The sequence below is a fragment of the Magnolia sinica genome, chromosome 14, assembly GCF_029962835.1.
Source record: "Magnolia sinica isolate HGM2019 chromosome 14, MsV1, whole genome shotgun sequence".
In the NCBI taxonomy this organism is placed as follows: Eukaryota; Viridiplantae; Streptophyta; class Magnoliopsida; order Magnoliales; family Magnoliaceae; genus Magnolia; species Magnolia sinica.
Genome location: NC_080586.1, coordinates 192,711 through 213,896, shown reverse-complemented (window position 1 = coordinate 213,896; position 21,186 = coordinate 192,711). Strand labels below are relative to the sequence as shown.

The window sequence follows — 21,186 nt, the reverse complement described above, 5'->3', positions numbered from 1 at the left end:
TTTTTCTTCATCGATTCTGAAAAGGTGATCAATGTTTTATTTTTTTTTTTCAATGCAAGCCCTTTTTATTATTTAATTATGAATACTTAAAACATTAGATTTTATCAATTTGACATCTCTTCATCACACCAATATGATATCTATCAGTTGTACATCAGAATAACTAAAATTTAGCTTAAAACTAGCCATAGGTATCATCTTTTATCTTTATTAAAAAAATAATAATAATAATAAAATGTTATATATTAACCCTCAGAAATTGTTACATAGGAGGCGACTCAATACCAATCAAGACTCAAACGAAAAAGGAGGGAAAAAAGAAAAGAAAAAAAGAGAGACTCATAAAACGAAACATTTATGGTAGTCAAGATCTACCCTTCAACCACAGGATCCTTGATGGCTGACTTTCACTGTCAACCTGATTCACAGCCTATAACCCCTTTACATCCCCTTCTCATCACAGCTGCTGACATGGAGTTAATCAGGGCTTCAGTGGCTCGAAAAGCATCTGGCATTCCCCTAACCAAGAGATTAAAAATAAAATAAAAAATAAAAAAAAGAAGACCTATCACATGCCATAAACAAGCAGTTGGGGTGGTTAAACCCATACCACTCGTGCTCCCAGCACAGGAGCCCAGAGTTTATTAAGAAATGCACCTTTCTATCGGCTGACAGCTTGCTTAGGCCCATCCCGCCCCCCCTCCCCCCCCCCAAAAAAAAAAAAAAACGTGAGAGCTTGATGTGCACCTATCTTATGAGCTTATTCATGCACAACCAGCCGAATGGTCTCCATAGATCACCATTAAATAAACCGTGCAAATGTAAGAGAGCCTATTTCTGGTTCAACTCCCACACCAATGGAAATGCATCATGCTCGCAAGATGCTTCCCAGAAGGGACAATAGTCATGATGTGGGACTCGTCCTGTCTATATTATCAGCAACTGAAAGAAAGAACCATCTAAATCTGTGTTTCCAGATGTGCCAACCCCAAAAGTATGAGAGACTAATAGCTAGTGCTTCATCTTAGCTAGCAAGCGTGGATGATTGTCTAGTCTTTATATTATTGTGACAACACATCTTATTCACAACCAGCGGACAGACAACTCAAAAGACTTGGGAAGTACGGTGAGAAACACAACACAAATATGTACAACCATTCCTCGTAAAACCCACTTGAAAGTCTCTGCTTCAACATCAGCTTGTCATCATCAGCAGCATCAACACGTCCAAATGCCTAGTAACCCCCCTGTATATAGGCATTCAGGCGGTCCAGCTCCTCCCGGTGCTCACTCACTACAGCTCGAACGACATCTCCAATGGATACCATGCCAATCATTTCCTTGTCATCAATCACCGGAATGTGCCTGATGCGGTTATCTGCCCACATCAAGACCACATCATTCTCAGTTCATTTGAACCAATTCATTACTCACTGGACAATGTGCAATTGTGTTATATACCTGTCATCAGCTGCATTGCCCGGAGAACCTTGGTGTCAGGTGTCACTGTGATGAGCCTGTTCTGTTAGCAGAAAAAATAAATAACATAAATTCACCATTAAACCTTTGGTCTGGAAAATTGCAATCGACAAGGAATATCAAGGCACAAGTGTGGAGGTGATACCTCCTCAGTCATAATGTCCCCAACTTTTGTCGACTTAGAAGATCTTCCCTGCACAATGATCTTCCTGAGATAGTCTGGAAAATTGAAACAAAAGCAGATACCGTTAAGCGTTTAACGGACAGTGTATCCACATTCCACACACTAACAATTCTTCAGGTTATAGATGGCAGGTCGCAAACTATACATTTAGGATTTCTTATTTTTAGATGCATTTTCCTTTTCGTTCTCTTTTATAAAGGGAGAAAAACAAGAAAATTCATGCACGTTTCCTGCAAAAACTCAAAAGTAACAGAAATCCTACAAAACAAGTATTTAAACCATCTAGGTAATCCTAAAGTTCTTATTTATTTATTTATTTATTCCCCCCATGGAGCACCACTTGTTCCTACAATCTATTGTGTTTTGCTAGCAACCTAGCCTTAAATAAATGAGTTGCATTTTCCTTTTCGTTCTCTTTTATAAAGGGAGAAAAACAAGAAAATTCATGCACATTTCCTGCAAAAACTCAAAAGTAACAGAAATCCTACAAAACAAGTATTTAAACCATCTAGGTAATCCTAAAGTTCTTATTTATTTATTTATTTATTGGGAAGAGTAATTTGTTTTCCCCCCATGGAGCACCACTTGTTCCTACAATCTACTCTGTTTTGCAAGCAACCTAGCCTTAAATAAATGAGTTCTAAAGCATTTGACATTGAAGATTTTGATGACCTCTCTCGGTAATAATTCCAGCAATTGACTTTTGCTCTCCAGGTTTTACCACCACCAAAGCACCAACATTATGTTGAGTCATCTACAATGCATGTTCAAATCAAGTTATCAGTTTCTAGATATAAAAGCAAACCACAGAGCCCAAAAATAAATACATAAATAAATATAAGCTCTGCATGCAAAATTGAAGAAAGATCCTTATCACAAGATATAGGACGGTCTCATATACTTTTTCTTAACAAAAAAGAAAAACAAGAAAAAAGAAAAAGAAAAGAGAACGATCCTATATCTTTTAATAATGATGTTTCAAATAGACATTCCCAAGTTTACATAGGATGCACACGTCATAACTCTAAAAGTACAAAAATTCATACCGACTTCACAGCATCATAAACACTGTCGTCTGTTGTGCACCAAAGCCAAGACCCATCAGCACTTTTACCTTTGCCCTTCAGAATGTCAGAGATTGTGGTACTTTCAAATCCATGCTCTTCCAAGCGAGCAGAGGAAACTGACTCAAAACGCGAAAATATAGCAGGCCGCATGACTGGGTCCAAAATACGAACACGTTGTAGAACTGCCTGCCTAAGAATGTTTCCATGCGATCGGATTGCTTGAATTGCACCTCGCATTTTGCCTGAGAAGATGCACATATTACACTATCAAATGATAAGGGTTTGCTACTAAGTACCCGGCAGTTTTGGGTTTGTTATTGTGTTTGTCTGTTTTCTTATTCTCTTGCTTTTGTTTTTGCTTCTTTTATCTCGTGTTTTCTTTTTTTCTTTTTCTTTTTTTAATGAACACTTTCTGTAAGGCAAACAGGAAAAACAAAAAACAAAAAAAACAAAGCAGAAGCAAAAAGTTGGTTTAGCAACCAACAAAAAAAAAAACATTACAACTGTCCTCAACACATTTGAAGATTACAGTTTTACCTTATTTTGAAGAACAAAACTATGAAAACCATGAGTTGGACTTCCAATCACCAATTCTAGCGTTCATTTTAGGTTAGATTTCTCTTTTCTTGTTCTACATAAAAAGAAAAAAAGAAAAACAAGTACTGTCCAAATTGCACAGATTTTTTTTTTATTTTTTTTTCCATCAATAAAATATGCCAACTCAATAAGGACTCGCAGGAAACTCGGAAATAAAATTTCAAAAGGAAGACGAAGATGTAGAAGAAGAAGAGAATTTGCCCACCCAAACTGAAAGATTGAATGTAATAAATAAATTCTGAAGTACATGTACAAAGTTCAACACAGCACGAGTTCGGTATTCACGGCATGGATTTCCTTGAATATGAAAAGGAATATGTAACTCAGACAAAAGGTCCTAAAGAGAGACTAGTGTTCGCAATATCGTTACTATCGGCCGATATTATTGTTATCGCTGGCCAGCAACACGATATCCACTGAAACCCCTCAGAAATTACCCCAAAAAAAAAAAAAAATTCAGATTTCTAGGTATCAGCCGATATATCGCACGATATTGCACCATTTTTTGGCTCGCATAATTACAAAAAATAATAATAATAATAAACCAAAAGGAAAAAAAAAAAAAACAGAGAAAAGCTTTGAATTCAACAATCTCGATTTCCTTACCCTTTTTTCTTCGAACAGAAGTAAGATTCAAATGGTGCACGAGATTTCGGTGAGAAATCTGCCAAAAAAACCTATAGATTTGGATTTATTGAGGGAATTTGAGAGTTTTGGAGAGATTTTAGGGTTTCAGAACCTTTTTCTGTTTAAAAAATGGGAGCAGATTAGCTGTTGATAGGTTGAGTGGCGAGATTCGCAACTAAAGTGACGTCAGCAAGTTGTGTCGGCCCCACCATGATGCATGTGTTGTATCCACACCGTCCATCATTTTGGAGAGATCATTTTAGGGAATGAAACGAAGAATGGCAGATCCAAAACTCGAGTGGACCCCACCACAAAAAACTGAGGAGACAGTGATGCCTACCGTTGAAACCTTCCTAGGGCCCATCATGAGATTTTTTGGTGATCCAACCTGTTAATAACTTAACATGGACATGAACGAAGGGATAACATAAATATCAGCTTGATTGAAAACTTCTGCGGCCCCAAGAAGTTTTTAATGGCGGGCATTCAATCCTCATTGTTTTCTGTGGTGGGTCCACTCAAGCTTTGGATCTGACTCATTCTTTGGCTCATGCCCTAAAATGATCTCTCCAAAAAGATGGACAGTGTGGATACAACACATACATTATGGTGGGGCCCACAGAACTGGTGCGGGTACGTGTCACGCAAAGACCAGCGCTGATGCTCCTCACCTCCGAGTTGTACGAACGGTCCAAAGGAGACTAGTAGCATGGCCCCAAAATGATGTATTTATTATATCCACACGATTAATCCATTTACCAAGATCATTTTAGAGCATTAGCCCAAAAATGAGTCATACCCAAAGCTCAAGTGGGCCACACCACAAATAGAAGTGGGACAATGATTCTCACCATTAAAACATTTGTAGTACCCACCATAACGTTTATTTTCCATCCAATTTGTTAATAAGGTCACACAAACCCTGATGTAGAGGAAAAACAAATATCATATTGATGCAAACCTTCTGTGACCCCTAAAAGGGTATCAATGGTAGACGTTCAATCCCCCACTGCTTTTTACAGTATGGTCCATTTGATCTTTCGATCTATCTTGTGTTTCGGCTCAAGCCTTATGACAAGTTCACCAAATGGATGGACGATTTAGATATAACACATACCTCATGATGGGACCCACAGAACTTGGTGATGTTAACACACCAGCCAGATCGATGGTGTGTGGTACACCCGCCAATCTGCTTCCCCTGCTGGTCTCTTTAACTCAGATGAACCTCCGATGCGGGCTGTAGGGTCTACTAGAAGATCATTTTAGGGCATCAGTTCAAAAAATGAGAACTTTTTAAGTCTCAAGTGGACCACACCACAGGAAGTAGTGGAGATTGAACGCTTACCATTGATAACTTTTCGATAGGGACAAGTTTTGGATCAAGCCAATATTTATTTTTTTACCTTCATTTAGGTTTATGTGACATTATAAACAGGTTGGATAGCCAAATAAACATCACGATGGGCCCTACAATGTTTTGAACAGATTAGATTGCAAATAACTCAATCACCACTATTTACTGTGGTGTGGTCCGCTTGAGCCTTAAATCTGCCTCTTTTTTAGGATCATGTCCTAAAATGACCTGTCAAAATGTGTGGACGGCGTGGATAAAACATATATAATATAGTGGGCCCCATACAATCCCTGATAAGTCCGTCCATCTCTTGTTAGGTACCCGCAAAGCCTAACTTGGGCGAGACTGCGGAACCAGCAACGTGGGTGGGCCCGCTAATTGTAGGGGCCACCTAGATGTATGAATTGTATATACACGCCATTCATATGCTTTTTCAACTTATTTTAGGCCATGGTCCTAGAAATGAATAAGATAATAGTGTCAGGTGGACCACACCATATGAAATAGTGGTTAATGATCATGGAAAACCTTATGTGGGCCACAAAAGTTTTACGGCAAAGTAATATTTGTTTGTCTTTCATTCAAATCTATATGACCTTATCAATTGGTTGTGTTTTCATACATGTCCTGATACATATATAAATGTTACGCATCATATTTGAATACAATGGTCTTAGTTCAACCGGACAACACATAGCTTAGGACCCTATACAAAGGAAACCTATTATGTGCACTTCTTTTTTGAGATTTTATTATTTAAAAGTGTGTATTAAGGTCTTTTTTAATAATCCATGAAGTTTCATTGAAAAATTCTTCAGCAATTTTCCCAATGTTTCCCCATATTTCCCAAAAAGTGCGATAAATTACGCGACACAAACGATATATCCCATGCGATAACCGATATGTATTTGTATCCCAAGGGTGCCATACATGGTGCGATACCGAAATTTCGAACACTGACAGAGACAAGGCAGAATGGAAGTGATCAATAAGAAGGGATCCTTCCAGAGCTACCAAATATGAAGGATGGTCAAGGCGAGAAGAGTTGTCAAATATGAAGGATGGTCAAGGCGAAAAGAGCTGCAAAATAAGAAGAACAGTCAAGGCGAAAAGAGGAGTGTTTTAAATCGGGTATGGGAACAATCATAGAGATGCCATGGGGGGGGGGGGGAAGGGTGGTCAGCATAGGCAATCAGGAAGACATGAGCCTTCTTAGCAGAATTGCTAGTTGAAGAAGGTATGGGGCTCAGGTGGAAGCTTCTGGAGGGAAGATGTGCACAGAAGAAATTGGAGTCAGTTGTTGTCTCAGCAAGCATTGACAATGTTACAACAGCATACGTCATAGGTTGGGTGGGCCTAACATGGGAACAATTAGATAAGGAATTTCTTAGTGAGCCCTTGAATCCTTGTTATTGGTGAATTGTCTTTGAGCTCCACCACAATATTGCAAGAATCTTGACAGGAAGAACGAAACTTTCAAATGGCCTGTTCTGTTCGACTCATAGGTGGTTGGAATGGTTTCGGGTGGGAGAAACATGTACTTGAGATGCATGCATGCAATTCCTCTCAAAGAATGGTAGCAGCTGGTGTTTGTTGCAGTCCACTCCTGTTATGGGTCTGTCAAGGAAATCAACAAGGAGAATGAGAAGAACTATAGTCTATGCGCAAAACAATCAAGAAGAAGAAGACAGCAGGGATTCCATCTCTGGTGAGCATTGGGTGGAGGGGTCGATCTTCGATATAGGAGGTGTGTGAAGACAATGAAACGGGTGGGTAGTTGTTCATCTCAGAGCAACAAGGTTTACAGAAATTGACAGGAAGATGAGGACGATGATGCACGCGTTCCTGAAGTCTGCACCTCTCCACTTGAAAATCTTGTGTAGGGTTTGTGTCAGCCATTGATGTGGTGTGTAGGTTGACCCGTCTTTTAGTAGAGAGATTTGATGATGATAATGTGAAGAAGAGAGGAAAATATTGAGAGAGAAGAAGGAGAGTTTGGGAGAGATGTTGTGTTAGGCTTGCTTGCCCTAACACATAATATTTTATTATAATAAAGCATATAGTACACCGCATTAACCAGCAAACCACATACACAACACATAGCATTCTATACTCCTCCTCAAGTTGGAGCATAGATGTTGATCATGCCCAACTTGTCACGAACACGATGAAGAGCATCTCGACTCAAGGACTTTGTAAAAACATCAACAAGTTGATCCCCAGATCGAACAAAAGAAGTGACGATTTCCTTAGAAGCGACTTTCTCCCGAATAAAGTGACAGTCGACCTCAATATGTTTGGTTCGCTCATGGAAAACTGGGTTATGAGCAATATGGATGACCCCTTGGTTGTCACAGTGAAGAGGAACAGGATCCGAAGGAGGATAGCCAAGTTCTTCAAGAAGGTTGCGAAGCCACACGAGTTCACATGTCGCATGAGCCATAGCACGATATTCTGCTTCAGCCGAGGACCGGGCAACAACTGGCTGCTTTTTGCTCTTCCAGGTTATAAGATTGCCACCTAGGAAGGTACAGAAGCCGGATGTAGAGCGGCGATCAAAAGTACTACCTGCACAATCAGCATCGGAATATCCAGAAAGATGAAGATGACCATGGAACTGAAAGTGGAGGCCAAGACCCGGGGCTGATTTTAAATACCGAAGTATGCGGTAGACAGCCGTGAGATGGGAAGTACGGGGAGCTTGCATGAATTGGCTAACAACCCCCACCGCAAATGAGAGATCTGGCCAAGTAATAGTCAAGTAAATAAGCCGTCCTACGAGTTGTCGATACATCTCGGGATCAGTAAGGAGAGCACCATCATTTGGTCGAAGCTTCTGTGAAGTATCCATGGGAGTGGTAACAGGCTTGCACCCTAACATGCCGGTCTCCATGAGAAGATCGAGCGCATATTTTCGTAGTGACAAGACCAATCTGGATGATGAGCGAGCAACTTCCATTCCGAGGAAGTAGCAAAGAGGACCAAGTTCCTTGATCTCAAACTTAGTCTTCAAAAAATCTTTGACCTCCCTCATTCCAGCAGAATCACTACCGAACAGAACATTATCATCCACATACAATGAGAACCATAATGCCCGTCGATCGTCGATATATAAAGAGAGAATGATCGGCATGACTACGAACAAAGCCAAACTCCAAGAGAGCCTGACTAAATTTTTCGAAACATGCACGTGGGGATTGTTTGAGTCCATAAAGAGCCTTCTTTAACCGGCAGGGTTGTGAGAAGCAACAAAGCCTGGAAGTCGATGCATGTAAACTTCCTCTTCAAGATCCCCATGGAGAAATGCATTCTTAACATCAAACTGAAACAAGGGCCATGATAAATTAACGGCCAAGGAAAGCATAACGTGAATCGAATTAAGCTTAGCCATCGGAGAGAATATCTCGAAGTAATCCACACCATGAGTCTGTGTGTAACCCTTAACAACAAGATGGGCTTTATAGCGATCAATTGAGCCGTCTAGAAGAAACTTGATCATATAAACCCATCGACAGCCAACAGGTTTATGACAAGGAAGTGGCACAAGGTCCCAAGTATGATTCTTCTCAAGAGCAGACATTTCTTTTATCATCGCCTTCGTCCAATCAGGACTCTGAAGAGCATGTGAGAGAGATCTAGGAATAACCTGTGATAAAAGGGAAGCTGCAAACGACTGAAAAGACGGTGAAAGATGATCATATGAAACGAAAATTATTAATGGGGTGTTGAGTACAAGATCGTGACCCTTTGCGCAAGGCAATGGGAAGATCTAAACTCGAGGTAGGAGAGTCACCTGAGCTAACATCCAAAGTGAGCGGAAGGGTGGATGGCTGAGCGTGTGAAGATTTATCTCGACGATGATACACCTACAGAGGCTTAGGCTCACCCATATCACCAACAGGATGCTAAATAGAGGGGAGAGGAATTTTTCCATGATCGCTAGTAGAAAGAGGATAAGAGTCATACTCCCCCTGACTCGCAAGAGGATCACAAAGGGAACGGCCAGGAGTGGAGAAAAAGGAAATATCCTCAAAGAAAATTACATCGGCAAAGACATATTTCTTGCGAGTCAATGGGTCAAAGCATTTATACCCTTTCTGAGTCCAAAGATACTCTAGAAAGGCACATTTAATTGCCTTGGGGCTAAGTTTATCATTACTCTCATCCAAAATTTGAACAAAGTATGTACAACCAAAAACTTTAGGTAGTAGAGGAAATGGATTATCATGAGGATACAATATAGTAAATGAAGATTTGTAAGACAGGATATGTGAGGGTATACGATTAATAAGAAAAGTAGCAGTTAGGAGAGCATCACCCTAAAAATGTTTAGATAAATGCATACCAAGCAGAAGGGTGCGAGCAATGTCAAGAAGATGACGATTCTTTCGTTCTGCAACACCATTTTGTTGAGGTGTGCGAGCACATGATGTCCGAGACAAAATACCACGTTCCTGTAAGAAGGATAGAAAGGCAGTAGACATGTATTCCCCCCATTATCAGAATGGAGGGATTTGATGGAACAATGAAATTGAGTGCACACTTCATGATAAAACATTTTAAACGCATCAAACACTTCACTTTTAGATTTCAAAAGATAAATCCAAGTCATGTGTGAATAATCATCAATAAAGGTAACAAAATATCTAAATCCAAAAGTCGAGGTAACCGGAGCTGGTCCCCAGACATCCGAGTGAACCAGATGAAAAGGTTGAGATTTCCTCCCAGAAGAGCTAGGAGGAAACATAGCACGATGATGTTTAGACAATTCACAAATATCACAGCATAATGGTTTAGTGACAGATAAGGAGGGAAACAAAAGTCTCAATCTAGCTATGGATGGGTGGCCTAAGCGACAATGCCACCGAGTCATGGACTCTCGATCTAGAGAAAGGGAACTAGAAGCGGCAATGCGTGTATCATCGAGAAGATAAACGCCTCCTCGCTCATGCTCCCCACCAATCACTTTCTTCGTCTGTAGGTCCTGAAACAAACAATAAGAAAGGAAGAAGGTAATGAAACAATTGAGTGATTTAGTAAGAGAGCTAATAGACAATAAGTTTAATGGAAAACGAGGCACATGCAAGACTGAGGACAAAGACAAGGAAGAAGAGAGGGATGGAAACAATTCCAGAGATGGGAGATTGGGTTCCATCTGCGACTGTGACATACTGAGTGGGAGGAGAAGGAGAATAAGAAGAAAAGAATTGAAACTTACCAGTCATATGGGAGTAAGCTCCGGAGTCGATGACCTAGGAGGTAGGAGAAGATGACGCAAGAAGGGCAGTACCTGACTAGGCCGAAGCTGCGGGAGAAGGCTCAGGAATATCATGAATATGAAGCCGCATAAGGGCATCATATGCAGCCCGAGAAATGATAAGAGACTCCCCTGAAGTAGACTGCTCAGCTATCAGGGTGGAAGACTGTCTCAGAAGCAACCGTGGATGCAACAGAAGTAGCGGCACACGCAGGACGACCATGTATCTGCCAGCAATAATCAATAGTGTGATTAGTTCCACCGCAATGTGAACAAATGCGGGAACTATCACGTACTCGTCCACGTCCGCCACAACCACGAAGACTACGGCCGCCACGACTGCGATCTCCCTCGCGGCCTCTACCACGACCACCAAAACCAGAAATGCGCCCTGAACTCAAGGATGGTACCTGAAGACCAAGAGAGGACTGATCGCCAGCAAGATGTGCTGAACGCTCGGGTGGCATAAATGAATGAGAAGGATGAGTAGAGACAGTAGCACGCTGATACATGGCATAGACTGTCGTCAATGGGGGAAGAGGATCCTGCATAACAACCTGATCTCGAACATGAAGATAATCAGAACTCAACCCAGCTAGGAACTGCATGATACGAGTATCATCCCGCTGCTTATGAGCATGTTCATGATCCTCTTTACATTTGGAAGGAAGGTGTTGATACATATCCAACTCATCCTACATACCCCAAAGCGTCGAATAGTAATCTTTTAAGGATCTTGAGTTTTGTTGGAACCGACCAATTTCTTGAATAAGCTGGAATACCCGTGAAAAATTCTAAGATTCCGAGAACATGTTATGAAGCGTATCCCAAATGCCTTTAGCCGAGGATAAAAACATCACTGAGTGGCTAATCGAGGAATCCATATTATTCAACAACCATGCAAAAACTTGATAATTCTCCTTTGTCCAAGACTTGTAAATAACATCTGTAGAGCTTGGGGGATCATCCAAAATATATAACAACTTATTGCAGGCTCCTAAAAATACTTTTACAGATTGTGCCCATTGAAGATAGTTGTCACCATTCAACTTAGTGGAGGTAATCTGTAAGGGGTTGGATTCAAGAGACCCTATGCCAAGAGATGAGGGCCCTTTGTCAGCCATAGGAGAGTTTAAGAGAGATAAATATATGCCAAGAGAGCCCCTACACCAAGTAAGATTGATTCAAACATCTCTATCTCACTCAATCCTTCAAGATAATAAGAGATAAACCTCAAACAAATATCAATCATCCAAAAATACCAAGAAATGCAGTCAAAAAAGCCCTAATCAAGTGAAAACAGCCCAGCCACACGTCCGTTTGAGGTTAAAAACCTCTCAAACAGTGATCTTAAGTAAAAAAATCCACAATGGGTAGCTTGGGAGGAAGATTTCGGTCCATCTTGAGCAAAGAAACCAAAGAAAAGCTTACCGATTTGAGGTAGATCGAAGAAAAACGGAAGATGGGGCCGATTTTCGAATTTCTCTATTTCGCCCAAAATACCATGAAAGGAGATCCAATAAATTCTGAAAAAATCATGGCAAATCTTCTAAAATCAAGATCTATCAAACCCCTAAACTTTTAGCTTAAACGGAGTCCATGTGTCCATACAACGCTGACATCAACCGTACGACTGCTGACGTCAGCAAGGTGACGTGTCGCATCTCAATGTGTTGGATGCTTTGATACCAAGTAGAGAAAGATTTGATGATGATAATGTGAAGAAGAGAGGAAAATATTGAGAGAGGTGAAGAAGGAGAGTTTGGGAGAAATGTTGTGTTAGGCTTGCTTGACCTAACACATAATATTTTATTATAATAAAGCATATAGTAAACCGCAAGAGAAAAGGGAAGTATGCACATGCACTTACACTAACCACCAAACCACATACACAATACACAACATTCTATACTTTCAACAGTCGAGGGTCAGATGCATATTGCCAGCTTTCAATTGACATTGCATGTGGTGGACAACTGTCCCCCTAAGCTCTCCATACCCCAACCCAGCATCATCTATGGGCCTAACTGGAGTGGTGTGACCAGCAGAAGCAGGCTTTTAATTGCCCATTGTCCAATCCCACTTATCCTCCCTAACTTTTTTTGAAGAGTGCTGAAATTTTATTGGAAAAAACCACCAAGACAAAAGTCAAGGGGGAAAGAATACAGCCCCAAATTACAACTTAAAAAAAAAAATAAAAAAATAAAAAAAGAAGCAAAACTATACAATCTTTGACACCCTTTACGGCAACCCAATCAAGAACATCTCTTTTGGACTTCCAGAAAATCTCCTCCCACAGAATACCTCAAAGGAGCCTAAAATTTTCCTCTATGTTGTCCACCATAGAAATTTGAGCATTGCAAAATAAAAATGTTGTCCGCAAACTACAAATGAGAGTCGCAACTCCCTTCGGGGGACCCTTTGAAGACCGATATAAGACCAATTTCTTCACCTTTAGCTAGCATCCTACTTAAGGCTTCCGCAGCCACCACAAACAAGAACAGAGACAAGGGGTCACCCTGCCTAAGGCCCCTAGTAGCTTTAAAAAAGCCTTGAGGCGAGCCATTAACCATAATAGAGAAAGATGGCAATGAGATGCAAGCCTTCATCCAACAAATCCATTTACTGCCACACCCTAACCTTTAAAGCATGTAACCAAGAAAACCCCCAATTAACATGGTTGTATGCCTTTTCAATGTCTAGTTTGCATGCCACTCCGCTCTTGCCTTCCTCTTTAACTAGGCCCTTGTGTGGTTGACAACTTGGATTCTTCTAAATTCATATACCTTTGTAACATATCTAGGGAGGGATGTATGTCTTTTCATTGGAAGCAATGTGGTCCACCCACCAGCAGGTAGCATATATCGAGGGTGTCCCAGGTGATGGAATGCTCAATAGTAAAGATCAATGGTTTGTTGCAATTGGCGTGCAAAGAGATTGAAGACAGTGAGATTGCATTAATCTTTTGCTAGCTGAGCCATTTGCCTACTCATGCCCCAATTCTTGAAGGTGAGGATAGCAATAGCTGGGCTGTGGGGGTGGAAAAGAAGGATTAACCAAGGGTACTGTTGATGACTGTGAGGCTACAGAAAATCAAGGAAAAGTTGCGAATAACTGGTGTTGAGGAGAGGATCCAGCATGCCAGCAGATTGCTGGGGGTCTCCTTTGGTGATAATGTGGAGGACTTGAAAGCTCTGCTGTGCTCTTGGAGGAAAGAGAAAGGCAGATGTAGGGGAAGAATTCAACATCAATTTAAAGAGTTCTACGAGAGGAAGGGAGCTCTCTTAAGCCTCGTATCCTCCATGAACTACAAAAGAACTGGTACAGGTCAAAGAGGCATGATAGCAGGCAGGAGAGACGTTGCTCAAAAGATCCTCAGGCTATGTGGATTTGGTGATAAAAGGGGGAAGGAAAACTTACAAGTTCTTGAATGAAGCTTCTTCCATGGCATACTAAGGGGTTTGGATTCCTAAATGCAAGATTACTAATTAAATAGGCTGGCAAGAGTGAGGAAGTGCAGTTGCTTACCTTTCAAGTGTCACTGTGATCTGAAATGTTGATGTTTTGCAAAAAGAGGATTGGTGGCCAGGCTCCAATTCAGTTTTGGTGTTATTCAAGACTGTAAGATATTGCAACCAGTGGATGTTCTCGACAGTTTACGGGACTAAAAACTTGAGTCAGAGATCAAGGTTTTAGGCAAAGTTGGATGGCATGAGTCTGATTTCAATGTTTTTAGATTTTCCTATGACCACTCCAATGAAAGCCATATAACCAGAAGCATGAGAGACTTTCTGATTAGGTGCACAAGCATGAATTGATCAACTACCAATGGGAGGAGTCAAATTCACATGTAACAAAACAGGGAGTGGCCATAGATGACAAGGAATGATCATTTCCCTGTGTGCATAGCTGTCCTAGTCTTGGATCATTGTCCCATCGTCCTTGAGTCTGCAAAGGGGTCATGGGGGGCACATTTTGTTTTGCTTTGAGCATGTGGTTGGAAAATGGTTTTTTTTTTTTTTTTAATGATTCCATATCTAAAGTAAAGGATTCTTAGAGTTCTTTTAGCGTTGACAGTTGGGCAGGTCAGAGATGACAAGAACACTCAAGCTGTGGAAATGAAGAGGAGAGGGCAATGTGGCATCAGTTAAAACTCAATTTTGAAAAGAAGCCAAGGAAGAAGAGATCAAGTGGAGGTAGGGGTGAAGGACAATCTAGCTTAAAGAAGATGAAAACACTAAGTTTTCCTAGCCCCATACCTTGCACGTTTGCACCACAAATTGATGCTATTAATTTAGAGCACTCCTGTAAGCACTTATGGAGGATTGGCTGAAAAGTAAGGTGGAAAAGCACTCGGAAAAAACGAAAACAATCTTTCAGCACATCACCAATATTGGTCAATTGCTCATTGCAACCACATTATACCGAGTCTCTTTGTTCAACACCATTCCAGTGAGAGGCTGACACATCCTTCTTGGTCGTCATTGGATTTCTGAGTGCAGACTACAACATTGTGGTTTCACCATCACCAACACCCATACCTTCATGGGCAAAGAAAGATCACCCACCCTATGAAAGAAGATACACTGCAGGAAAATGACAAGTAGAACCATTCTTACAACTCTCAGAATGATAAGTATCATGGTAACCAGTGTTCGAAGTATTGGTTATCACTACAAGTTTCGCTAGCCAGGGATATGGAAACAATATCGATATCGTTGATAATATCGCTGATAACCGGAAATGCGGGGAAACATGGGAAAAACAATAGAATTTTCAGCAAAACTTCAAGAGATGTTAAAATATATATATTTGCATATTTAGAAATAAAAATTACAAAAAGAATGCATATATAAGAAACCATATGCTGTTATAAGAAATCAGTCCAACCATCCCATCCGGCCTATTTAACCATCCAATCTTCCATCCAAACATCTATCGATATTGCAAAATATCAACACATGATATTTCATCAAGAAATCATCAACAATTAGAAAGGAAGTGAAAGATTGTGGTCTCAATATCGCGCATATTGCGATATCGATAATATCGAGATATTATCAATATTATCAATGACAAATTGAACACTAATACAACCATGTGCCCATGAAAAAAAATTGAAATAAATTTTTTTTCTAATAAACAAAATTTTGATGATATCAATACATTGGTGATATTATTGAAATATCGTCAATACACTTATGATACAATCATTACCTAAAATTTACATACTCGAAAATAGTGGCGATGCATTGGCGATATTGATGCATTGGCAATACAAGCGACACCTAGAATTTACATAGTTGAAAATATTGGTGATTACATTAGTGATATTGATACATTGGCGACACATTGCTAATATCTGAAATCTTTGATACTACCAGCGTTATCATTATCGCTACCAGTGTTATCGGTATTGCTATGATAGAGAAAAAGATAATATCGGACATACTTCGATAATATCGGAGATAATTCGAACACTAATGGCACCATGATCAGGAAAGAAGAGGATGTACTGACAAGATCTGAGGAACTGGACAAATAACACAAGAAGAGGGTGCTGGCCAAGATCCTAGGAATGCTTGGAATAAAACAAGAAGAGATCTGTCTTGGCCAAGAACAAAGGATCTAGACAAATAACACAAGAAGAGGATGTGGTGGCCAGGATCCAAAGAGTTGAACAAGTAACACAACAACCGAAAGTAAAGAATGATCCCATGGAAACAACAATTGCAAGAGGACAGAAAAGAAAATCAACCAGAATCACACCAAGTTGACAACAGGAACACTTCATCATCAACTTCCGCATGGGCAGAGCCCAAATATTTCAACAGTTAAAGAAACAGCTTACAATGATGGATATTCAAAATTAATGAAATTTGTTTCTGTGTTTGTCCATGAAGCCGTATTCTCCAATCTTGATCCCTTATTTGGATCTGATTATTTGAATTCTGATACAAATCAGGACTTTCTACAACAATATAAAAGAACTTCATGGTAACTGGGAGTAAGACTGATTTAATAGACACTACTTCTACATCTGATCATGTGGACCTCTTCTTTTACACGCGTGCATGTGAGCAGGGGGCACAAGATAAGAAAAAAAAAATGATGAAATCTTTTATCCCACGACAAGGTCAGTTGGAAGAAGAGCGAGCATCTTTACTTCTCAGGATTTTTTTATTTTTTTATTTTTTTAAAGGATGAAATACATACAACATACAACTTGCACCTGATGTATTGAGGAGAATGAACAGTGAAAACTTGTCTTGGTTCCATGCATGTGCAGTCACCCTAATAGAATGCTCCACCTTCCTACTGCCTCCATTCTCATAGGCAAAAAGGGAAAGGTAAGGAATTCAACAACCAAATGCATACCCCACTGGAGTAATGTGAACTCATCCAAGTTTTATTGTGGAAATTCTTTTTCTAGATAATTGACAAAAACATTATTCATAAAAGAGAGAGAGAGAGAGAGAGAGGAAAAAAATCCTAGCACAAACATTTAACCTCACCATACTTTCTTTAGTCAAGAGCATTAACAATCTTATTTGCTTCTCTACCAGTGAAAGAAAAAAATGTTTAACCACAAAGTGATAGCATAAATCTTACAAAAGTAATAAATATGATAAACAAGATGTCAAAGAACAGATGAAGAGGTTTCCACATGCAAGACCACATTTCTCACTTGAATTAAGTTTCCAAACCATGAAAAGATCTAACTTGAATTCGGAAATCAGATTGCTTCTTCTTCTTCTTCTTCGTCTTCTTCCTTCTTTAAAGACCCTTGAAGCTCAAAAGAATTAAGATCGAAAAATGATATCCAAGTTGAGATAAATTGGTCCATCTACCTCCTTAGGGCCTGTTTGCTTTCCATCTCATTTCATTTAATCATAATTATGTATTCAAGATGATTTTTTCCGTAAGAACTACAAATAAACCAACAGTTTATATAAACTATGATCTCTAACTACTAATACGTCATTGATATTAACTAAACTTGGATGAATTCATTCTTAAGCGGTGCCCAAATAGGCCCTTATTTATTGTTAACTGGAAATGGAGAGAGTGCCACTCCTGACATTTCTATCCAAAGGAATCAAATGACTATATGCATATAAGGTCTCAAGTCCAACGGTTGGACAACAATTTATGGTCCGCCAAGTGGATAACTTCCAACTTGTTAAGTGCTTGTGACATCCAATCCTCCTAATAGGTTGGCCCCAACATGAGGATCACCTAATGCAAATATCAGCCCTATCCACGCATCAAATGAGCCACACTATAGAAAACAGTGCATAGCCACTGATAAATAGGAAAATACAAGTGTGGTCCACTTGATGAGTGGATAGGGCTGATTTTTGCATTACATGTTCCTCATGGCAGGGTCGATCTATTGAACAAGTTAGATGTCCAATGCACTTAATAAGTTAGAAGTTATCAGCTGGGTAGGCCATAATCCATGCTTCAACCAGTTGGACTTGAGATCCTCCCTCTCTCTGTGTTGGTTTTGCTAAAGCCCGCAAGGCTTTTAATTGGCATATGGGATGCCTAACAATTTGAACTGTTAACTCTTTTGTACAACAAGGGAGAAGCCAGGGTGCAAAAATCACACCAATCAGATTATCCTAAACATCCAATCACTAGCATAGAAAATGGACAATCAAGATTAAGCAGAGAAAGAAAATAGGTCCAAACATCATTTTTAAACATCTATTTGATAGATCCCACTTTGTATTTGCTTATGATGATTCCAAAGTAGCACTTTGGTTTGATGATTCTAACCATGTGATCTATGCCTCTTAAATAAGAGACAGTTCTAACAAATTGCCAGCGTGGTGGATTGACATTTGGGTGTCCCACATGGCATCCAAAAGGTTAGGGGATGCTGGATGCGGATTGCATGTGAAAACCTTTTGAAGGAAGTTCCTGCGCTGGGAAGTAAAGTGGGGCCCTCCGTGATGTTTTTGAGAAATCCACCCCATCAATCCATTTTTCCATCTCATTTTAGGATAAGTGGGTCATCCGAGAGGAAAAAAGTGGGATTGAACGGCCACCATTGAAACATTCGTATGGCCTCAGAAGTTTTGTATCAGGCTCCTTTTCTCGTTTCTCTCAGTTCATCCCAGTGGGAATGATCTTATAAATGGTTTGGATGGCATATAAACATAAGGGGGATACCAGTAAGGTTTCAACAGTAGGCATTTCTTTCCCCATTTTTCCATCTCGTGTGGCCTAATTGAGTTTTGGATCCGCCTCACTTTTTGTCTCATCTCCTAAAATGAGATGGCAAAACGGATGGACGTAGTGGATTTATCACAAACATCACTGTGGGCCCCACCTAGATTCCCAGCACAAGAAAACTTTTAGCAGGCAATCCAAATCCCAGGAGATTAGCAAAAACCATACACACAACTTCAAACAAACAAAATCAGGGCTATTTAGTGAGAATGGAGTGAGCATCCATCTCGCAAATGATCTGATCCCAACTCATCTCATCTCTGTCTCATCTGAAATCAGAAAAATAACAAACGCAAACACCGAGAGATGGGAATTGATAAAAATAGAAATAAAAATGGGATTATTAGAGAAACCCTGATTTATACATCATAGTGGGAGACAGTGTAGTGTGTATGATTGATCCAGACTTCAATCCTGGCCAATGTTACCTTTCGAAGAAAAAAAAATACAGAGAGGGATTGAATGACGCCCTATCTTACCTGATAGCAGATGTACCAGAATACAATACGAGGGAAGAAATGGGAATGCAGCCGATCGCCAAACGCCGCCTGCGCGCTTCCCTTCTTATCAACACCGTTCAACTATTTATAAAGACATGTTGCTATCTGCTCGCTCGCGTGAGAAAACGCATCAGATTCGCGCAATAGTTAACAACACGTGTCCATCATCCAGATCGTTTCCAAGGTAGGTTCCCTCGCAGCCAGGCCTGGCCCAAAACTTAAGCAAGTCCATTCATCAGGTAGGCCCCACATTTATATTAAATATGAAGCGTCGGTTATTTGTCTGAGTGATTATCATTTTTCTTACATGTGTGGCCCTCCGATTTTCGGCACTTGTCATTCTCACAGCGTGCACGTGTTACAATAAGTATTCACATCGGCACGTGTGAGTTCTCACTAGAGTTAGGCTGGAGCGAGAATTTGCCCTGCGAGCAGCAACACATCCACTTTACATGTAACCGTCGAAATTGTGGGCCACGTCCTGGATTGGACGTATCTCAAAATTAACATGGGTGTGTCTCGTTGGCGAGCACTAAACTGAGAATGGATTGGCTAAGGTCGTCCCATCAATGTCATTTTCAATTGGTGCCCCATTCGCTGCAGGTCCCCAAAGTCTTACGGTCTAGATTGACCTACATGTATAGCTCATCAAATGGACATGAAACCATGATAAGAATCTAGTCCTATCCCGAATCCTCTACTATTATAAAATAAATAAATAAATAAATAACATACAGCCTTATGGTCTCGATGGTGATGAATCTTCACTTCTAATCCTAACTGCTGCTGCCTTTCTATTTTATATGGTCGAGTGAATTTTGAAAGTGCACTCGTCTCACACGTGGAACCAAGTAACACGTTTGCAAGACTTATCAGCTCTCAGCCCGTATACATCACGGATTTGGCTGTCATGGCACGTGAACAAAGGACGGGACATGTGAACAGAGGATGGGAAAGTGAAATAATAAAAAAAAAGAAAAGCGTGCGGTTGAGTGGTACAGGTGGAGAGAGAGAGAGAGAAAGAGGGCAGCTGCGTTCTACAAGTCCAAAAAATGCGCCGAAAGGTACTAAAGTTGTTTAACGGGCCAGGTTAGTTCCTCGAGCTTTTCGGTTTGGCCCACTTTGAGCTGGACTTGGGATGAAATACTAGGTCCAAGGGCTGGACCTGGGCCTAAGTTTTTATCAGGTTAGGCTATCTTGAACCTAGCTGGGCTCAGCCAACTTAAGGTTTCAAGGGCATTTTTGTTAATATCATTTATAATTGGGCACATCAAATGAAGAGCTAAGATCTTGCACCGAAGACGGTGGTGAAGCTTGAGATCCATTAGACTTAGACCCAGGCAATGCATAATCATCATTGTCACTGTTGGCCCTGTTTGTTTTACACCATCATAGGACCGGGCCTATTTGTTTTAATCTATGTTTTACTTTGCTGGCTGCAGTTGAAAAGATCTTGGCCCATCTCGGGTACTGGTCTATTGACAGCCTTAATAGGCAACTCATCCTTGCTTTTCGATGTTGTGGCCACAAAACGTTAGATTTGCCTCATTTCTTGGGTTAACATTGTAACATGACCTGAGCAATAGATGTACCAAGTAGACGCGGTCTACATGTGCATAATTAAATGGATATTTATGTATGTGTTTGATCCATACAGTCCATCTGCGTTACCTACTTTACCGCATGAGCCCATATTCGAAGATCAAGCGGACCACACCACAAGAAACGTGGATAATTTAATGTCTATTGTTAAAAACTTCTTACGGCCCACAAAAGTTTCAGATCAAGCTGATATTTGTGTTTACCTTTAACCATGTCTGTGTGACCTATGAACAGGTTGGATGACAGATACACATTCCTATGAACAGACTCATTTC

The 21,186-nt window shown here is 40.3% G+C and overlaps 1 protein-coding gene across 1 annotated transcript; it reads right to left on the bottom strand.

Moving 5' to 3' along the window:
- Window positions 1-997: 997 nt before the first annotated feature.
- On the bottom strand, window positions 998-19,434 carry LOC131226088 (CBS domain-containing protein CBSX3, mitochondrial). Its single transcript, XM_058221773.1, has 6 exons — window positions 19,289-19,434; window positions 2,710-2,972; window positions 2,336-2,417; window positions 1,625-1,698; window positions 1,462-1,522; window positions 998-1,378 (listed from the first exon to the last, which is right to left on the bottom strand). The coding sequence occupies exons 2-6, from the start codon at window positions 2,965-2,967 to the stop codon at window positions 1,236-1,238; spliced, it is 618 nt and encodes a 205-aa protein (XP_058077756.1). The 5' UTR covers window positions 2,968-2,972; window positions 19,289-19,434; the 3' UTR covers window positions 998-1,235.
- Between the last annotated feature and the right edge of the window lie 1,752 nt (window positions 19,435-21,186).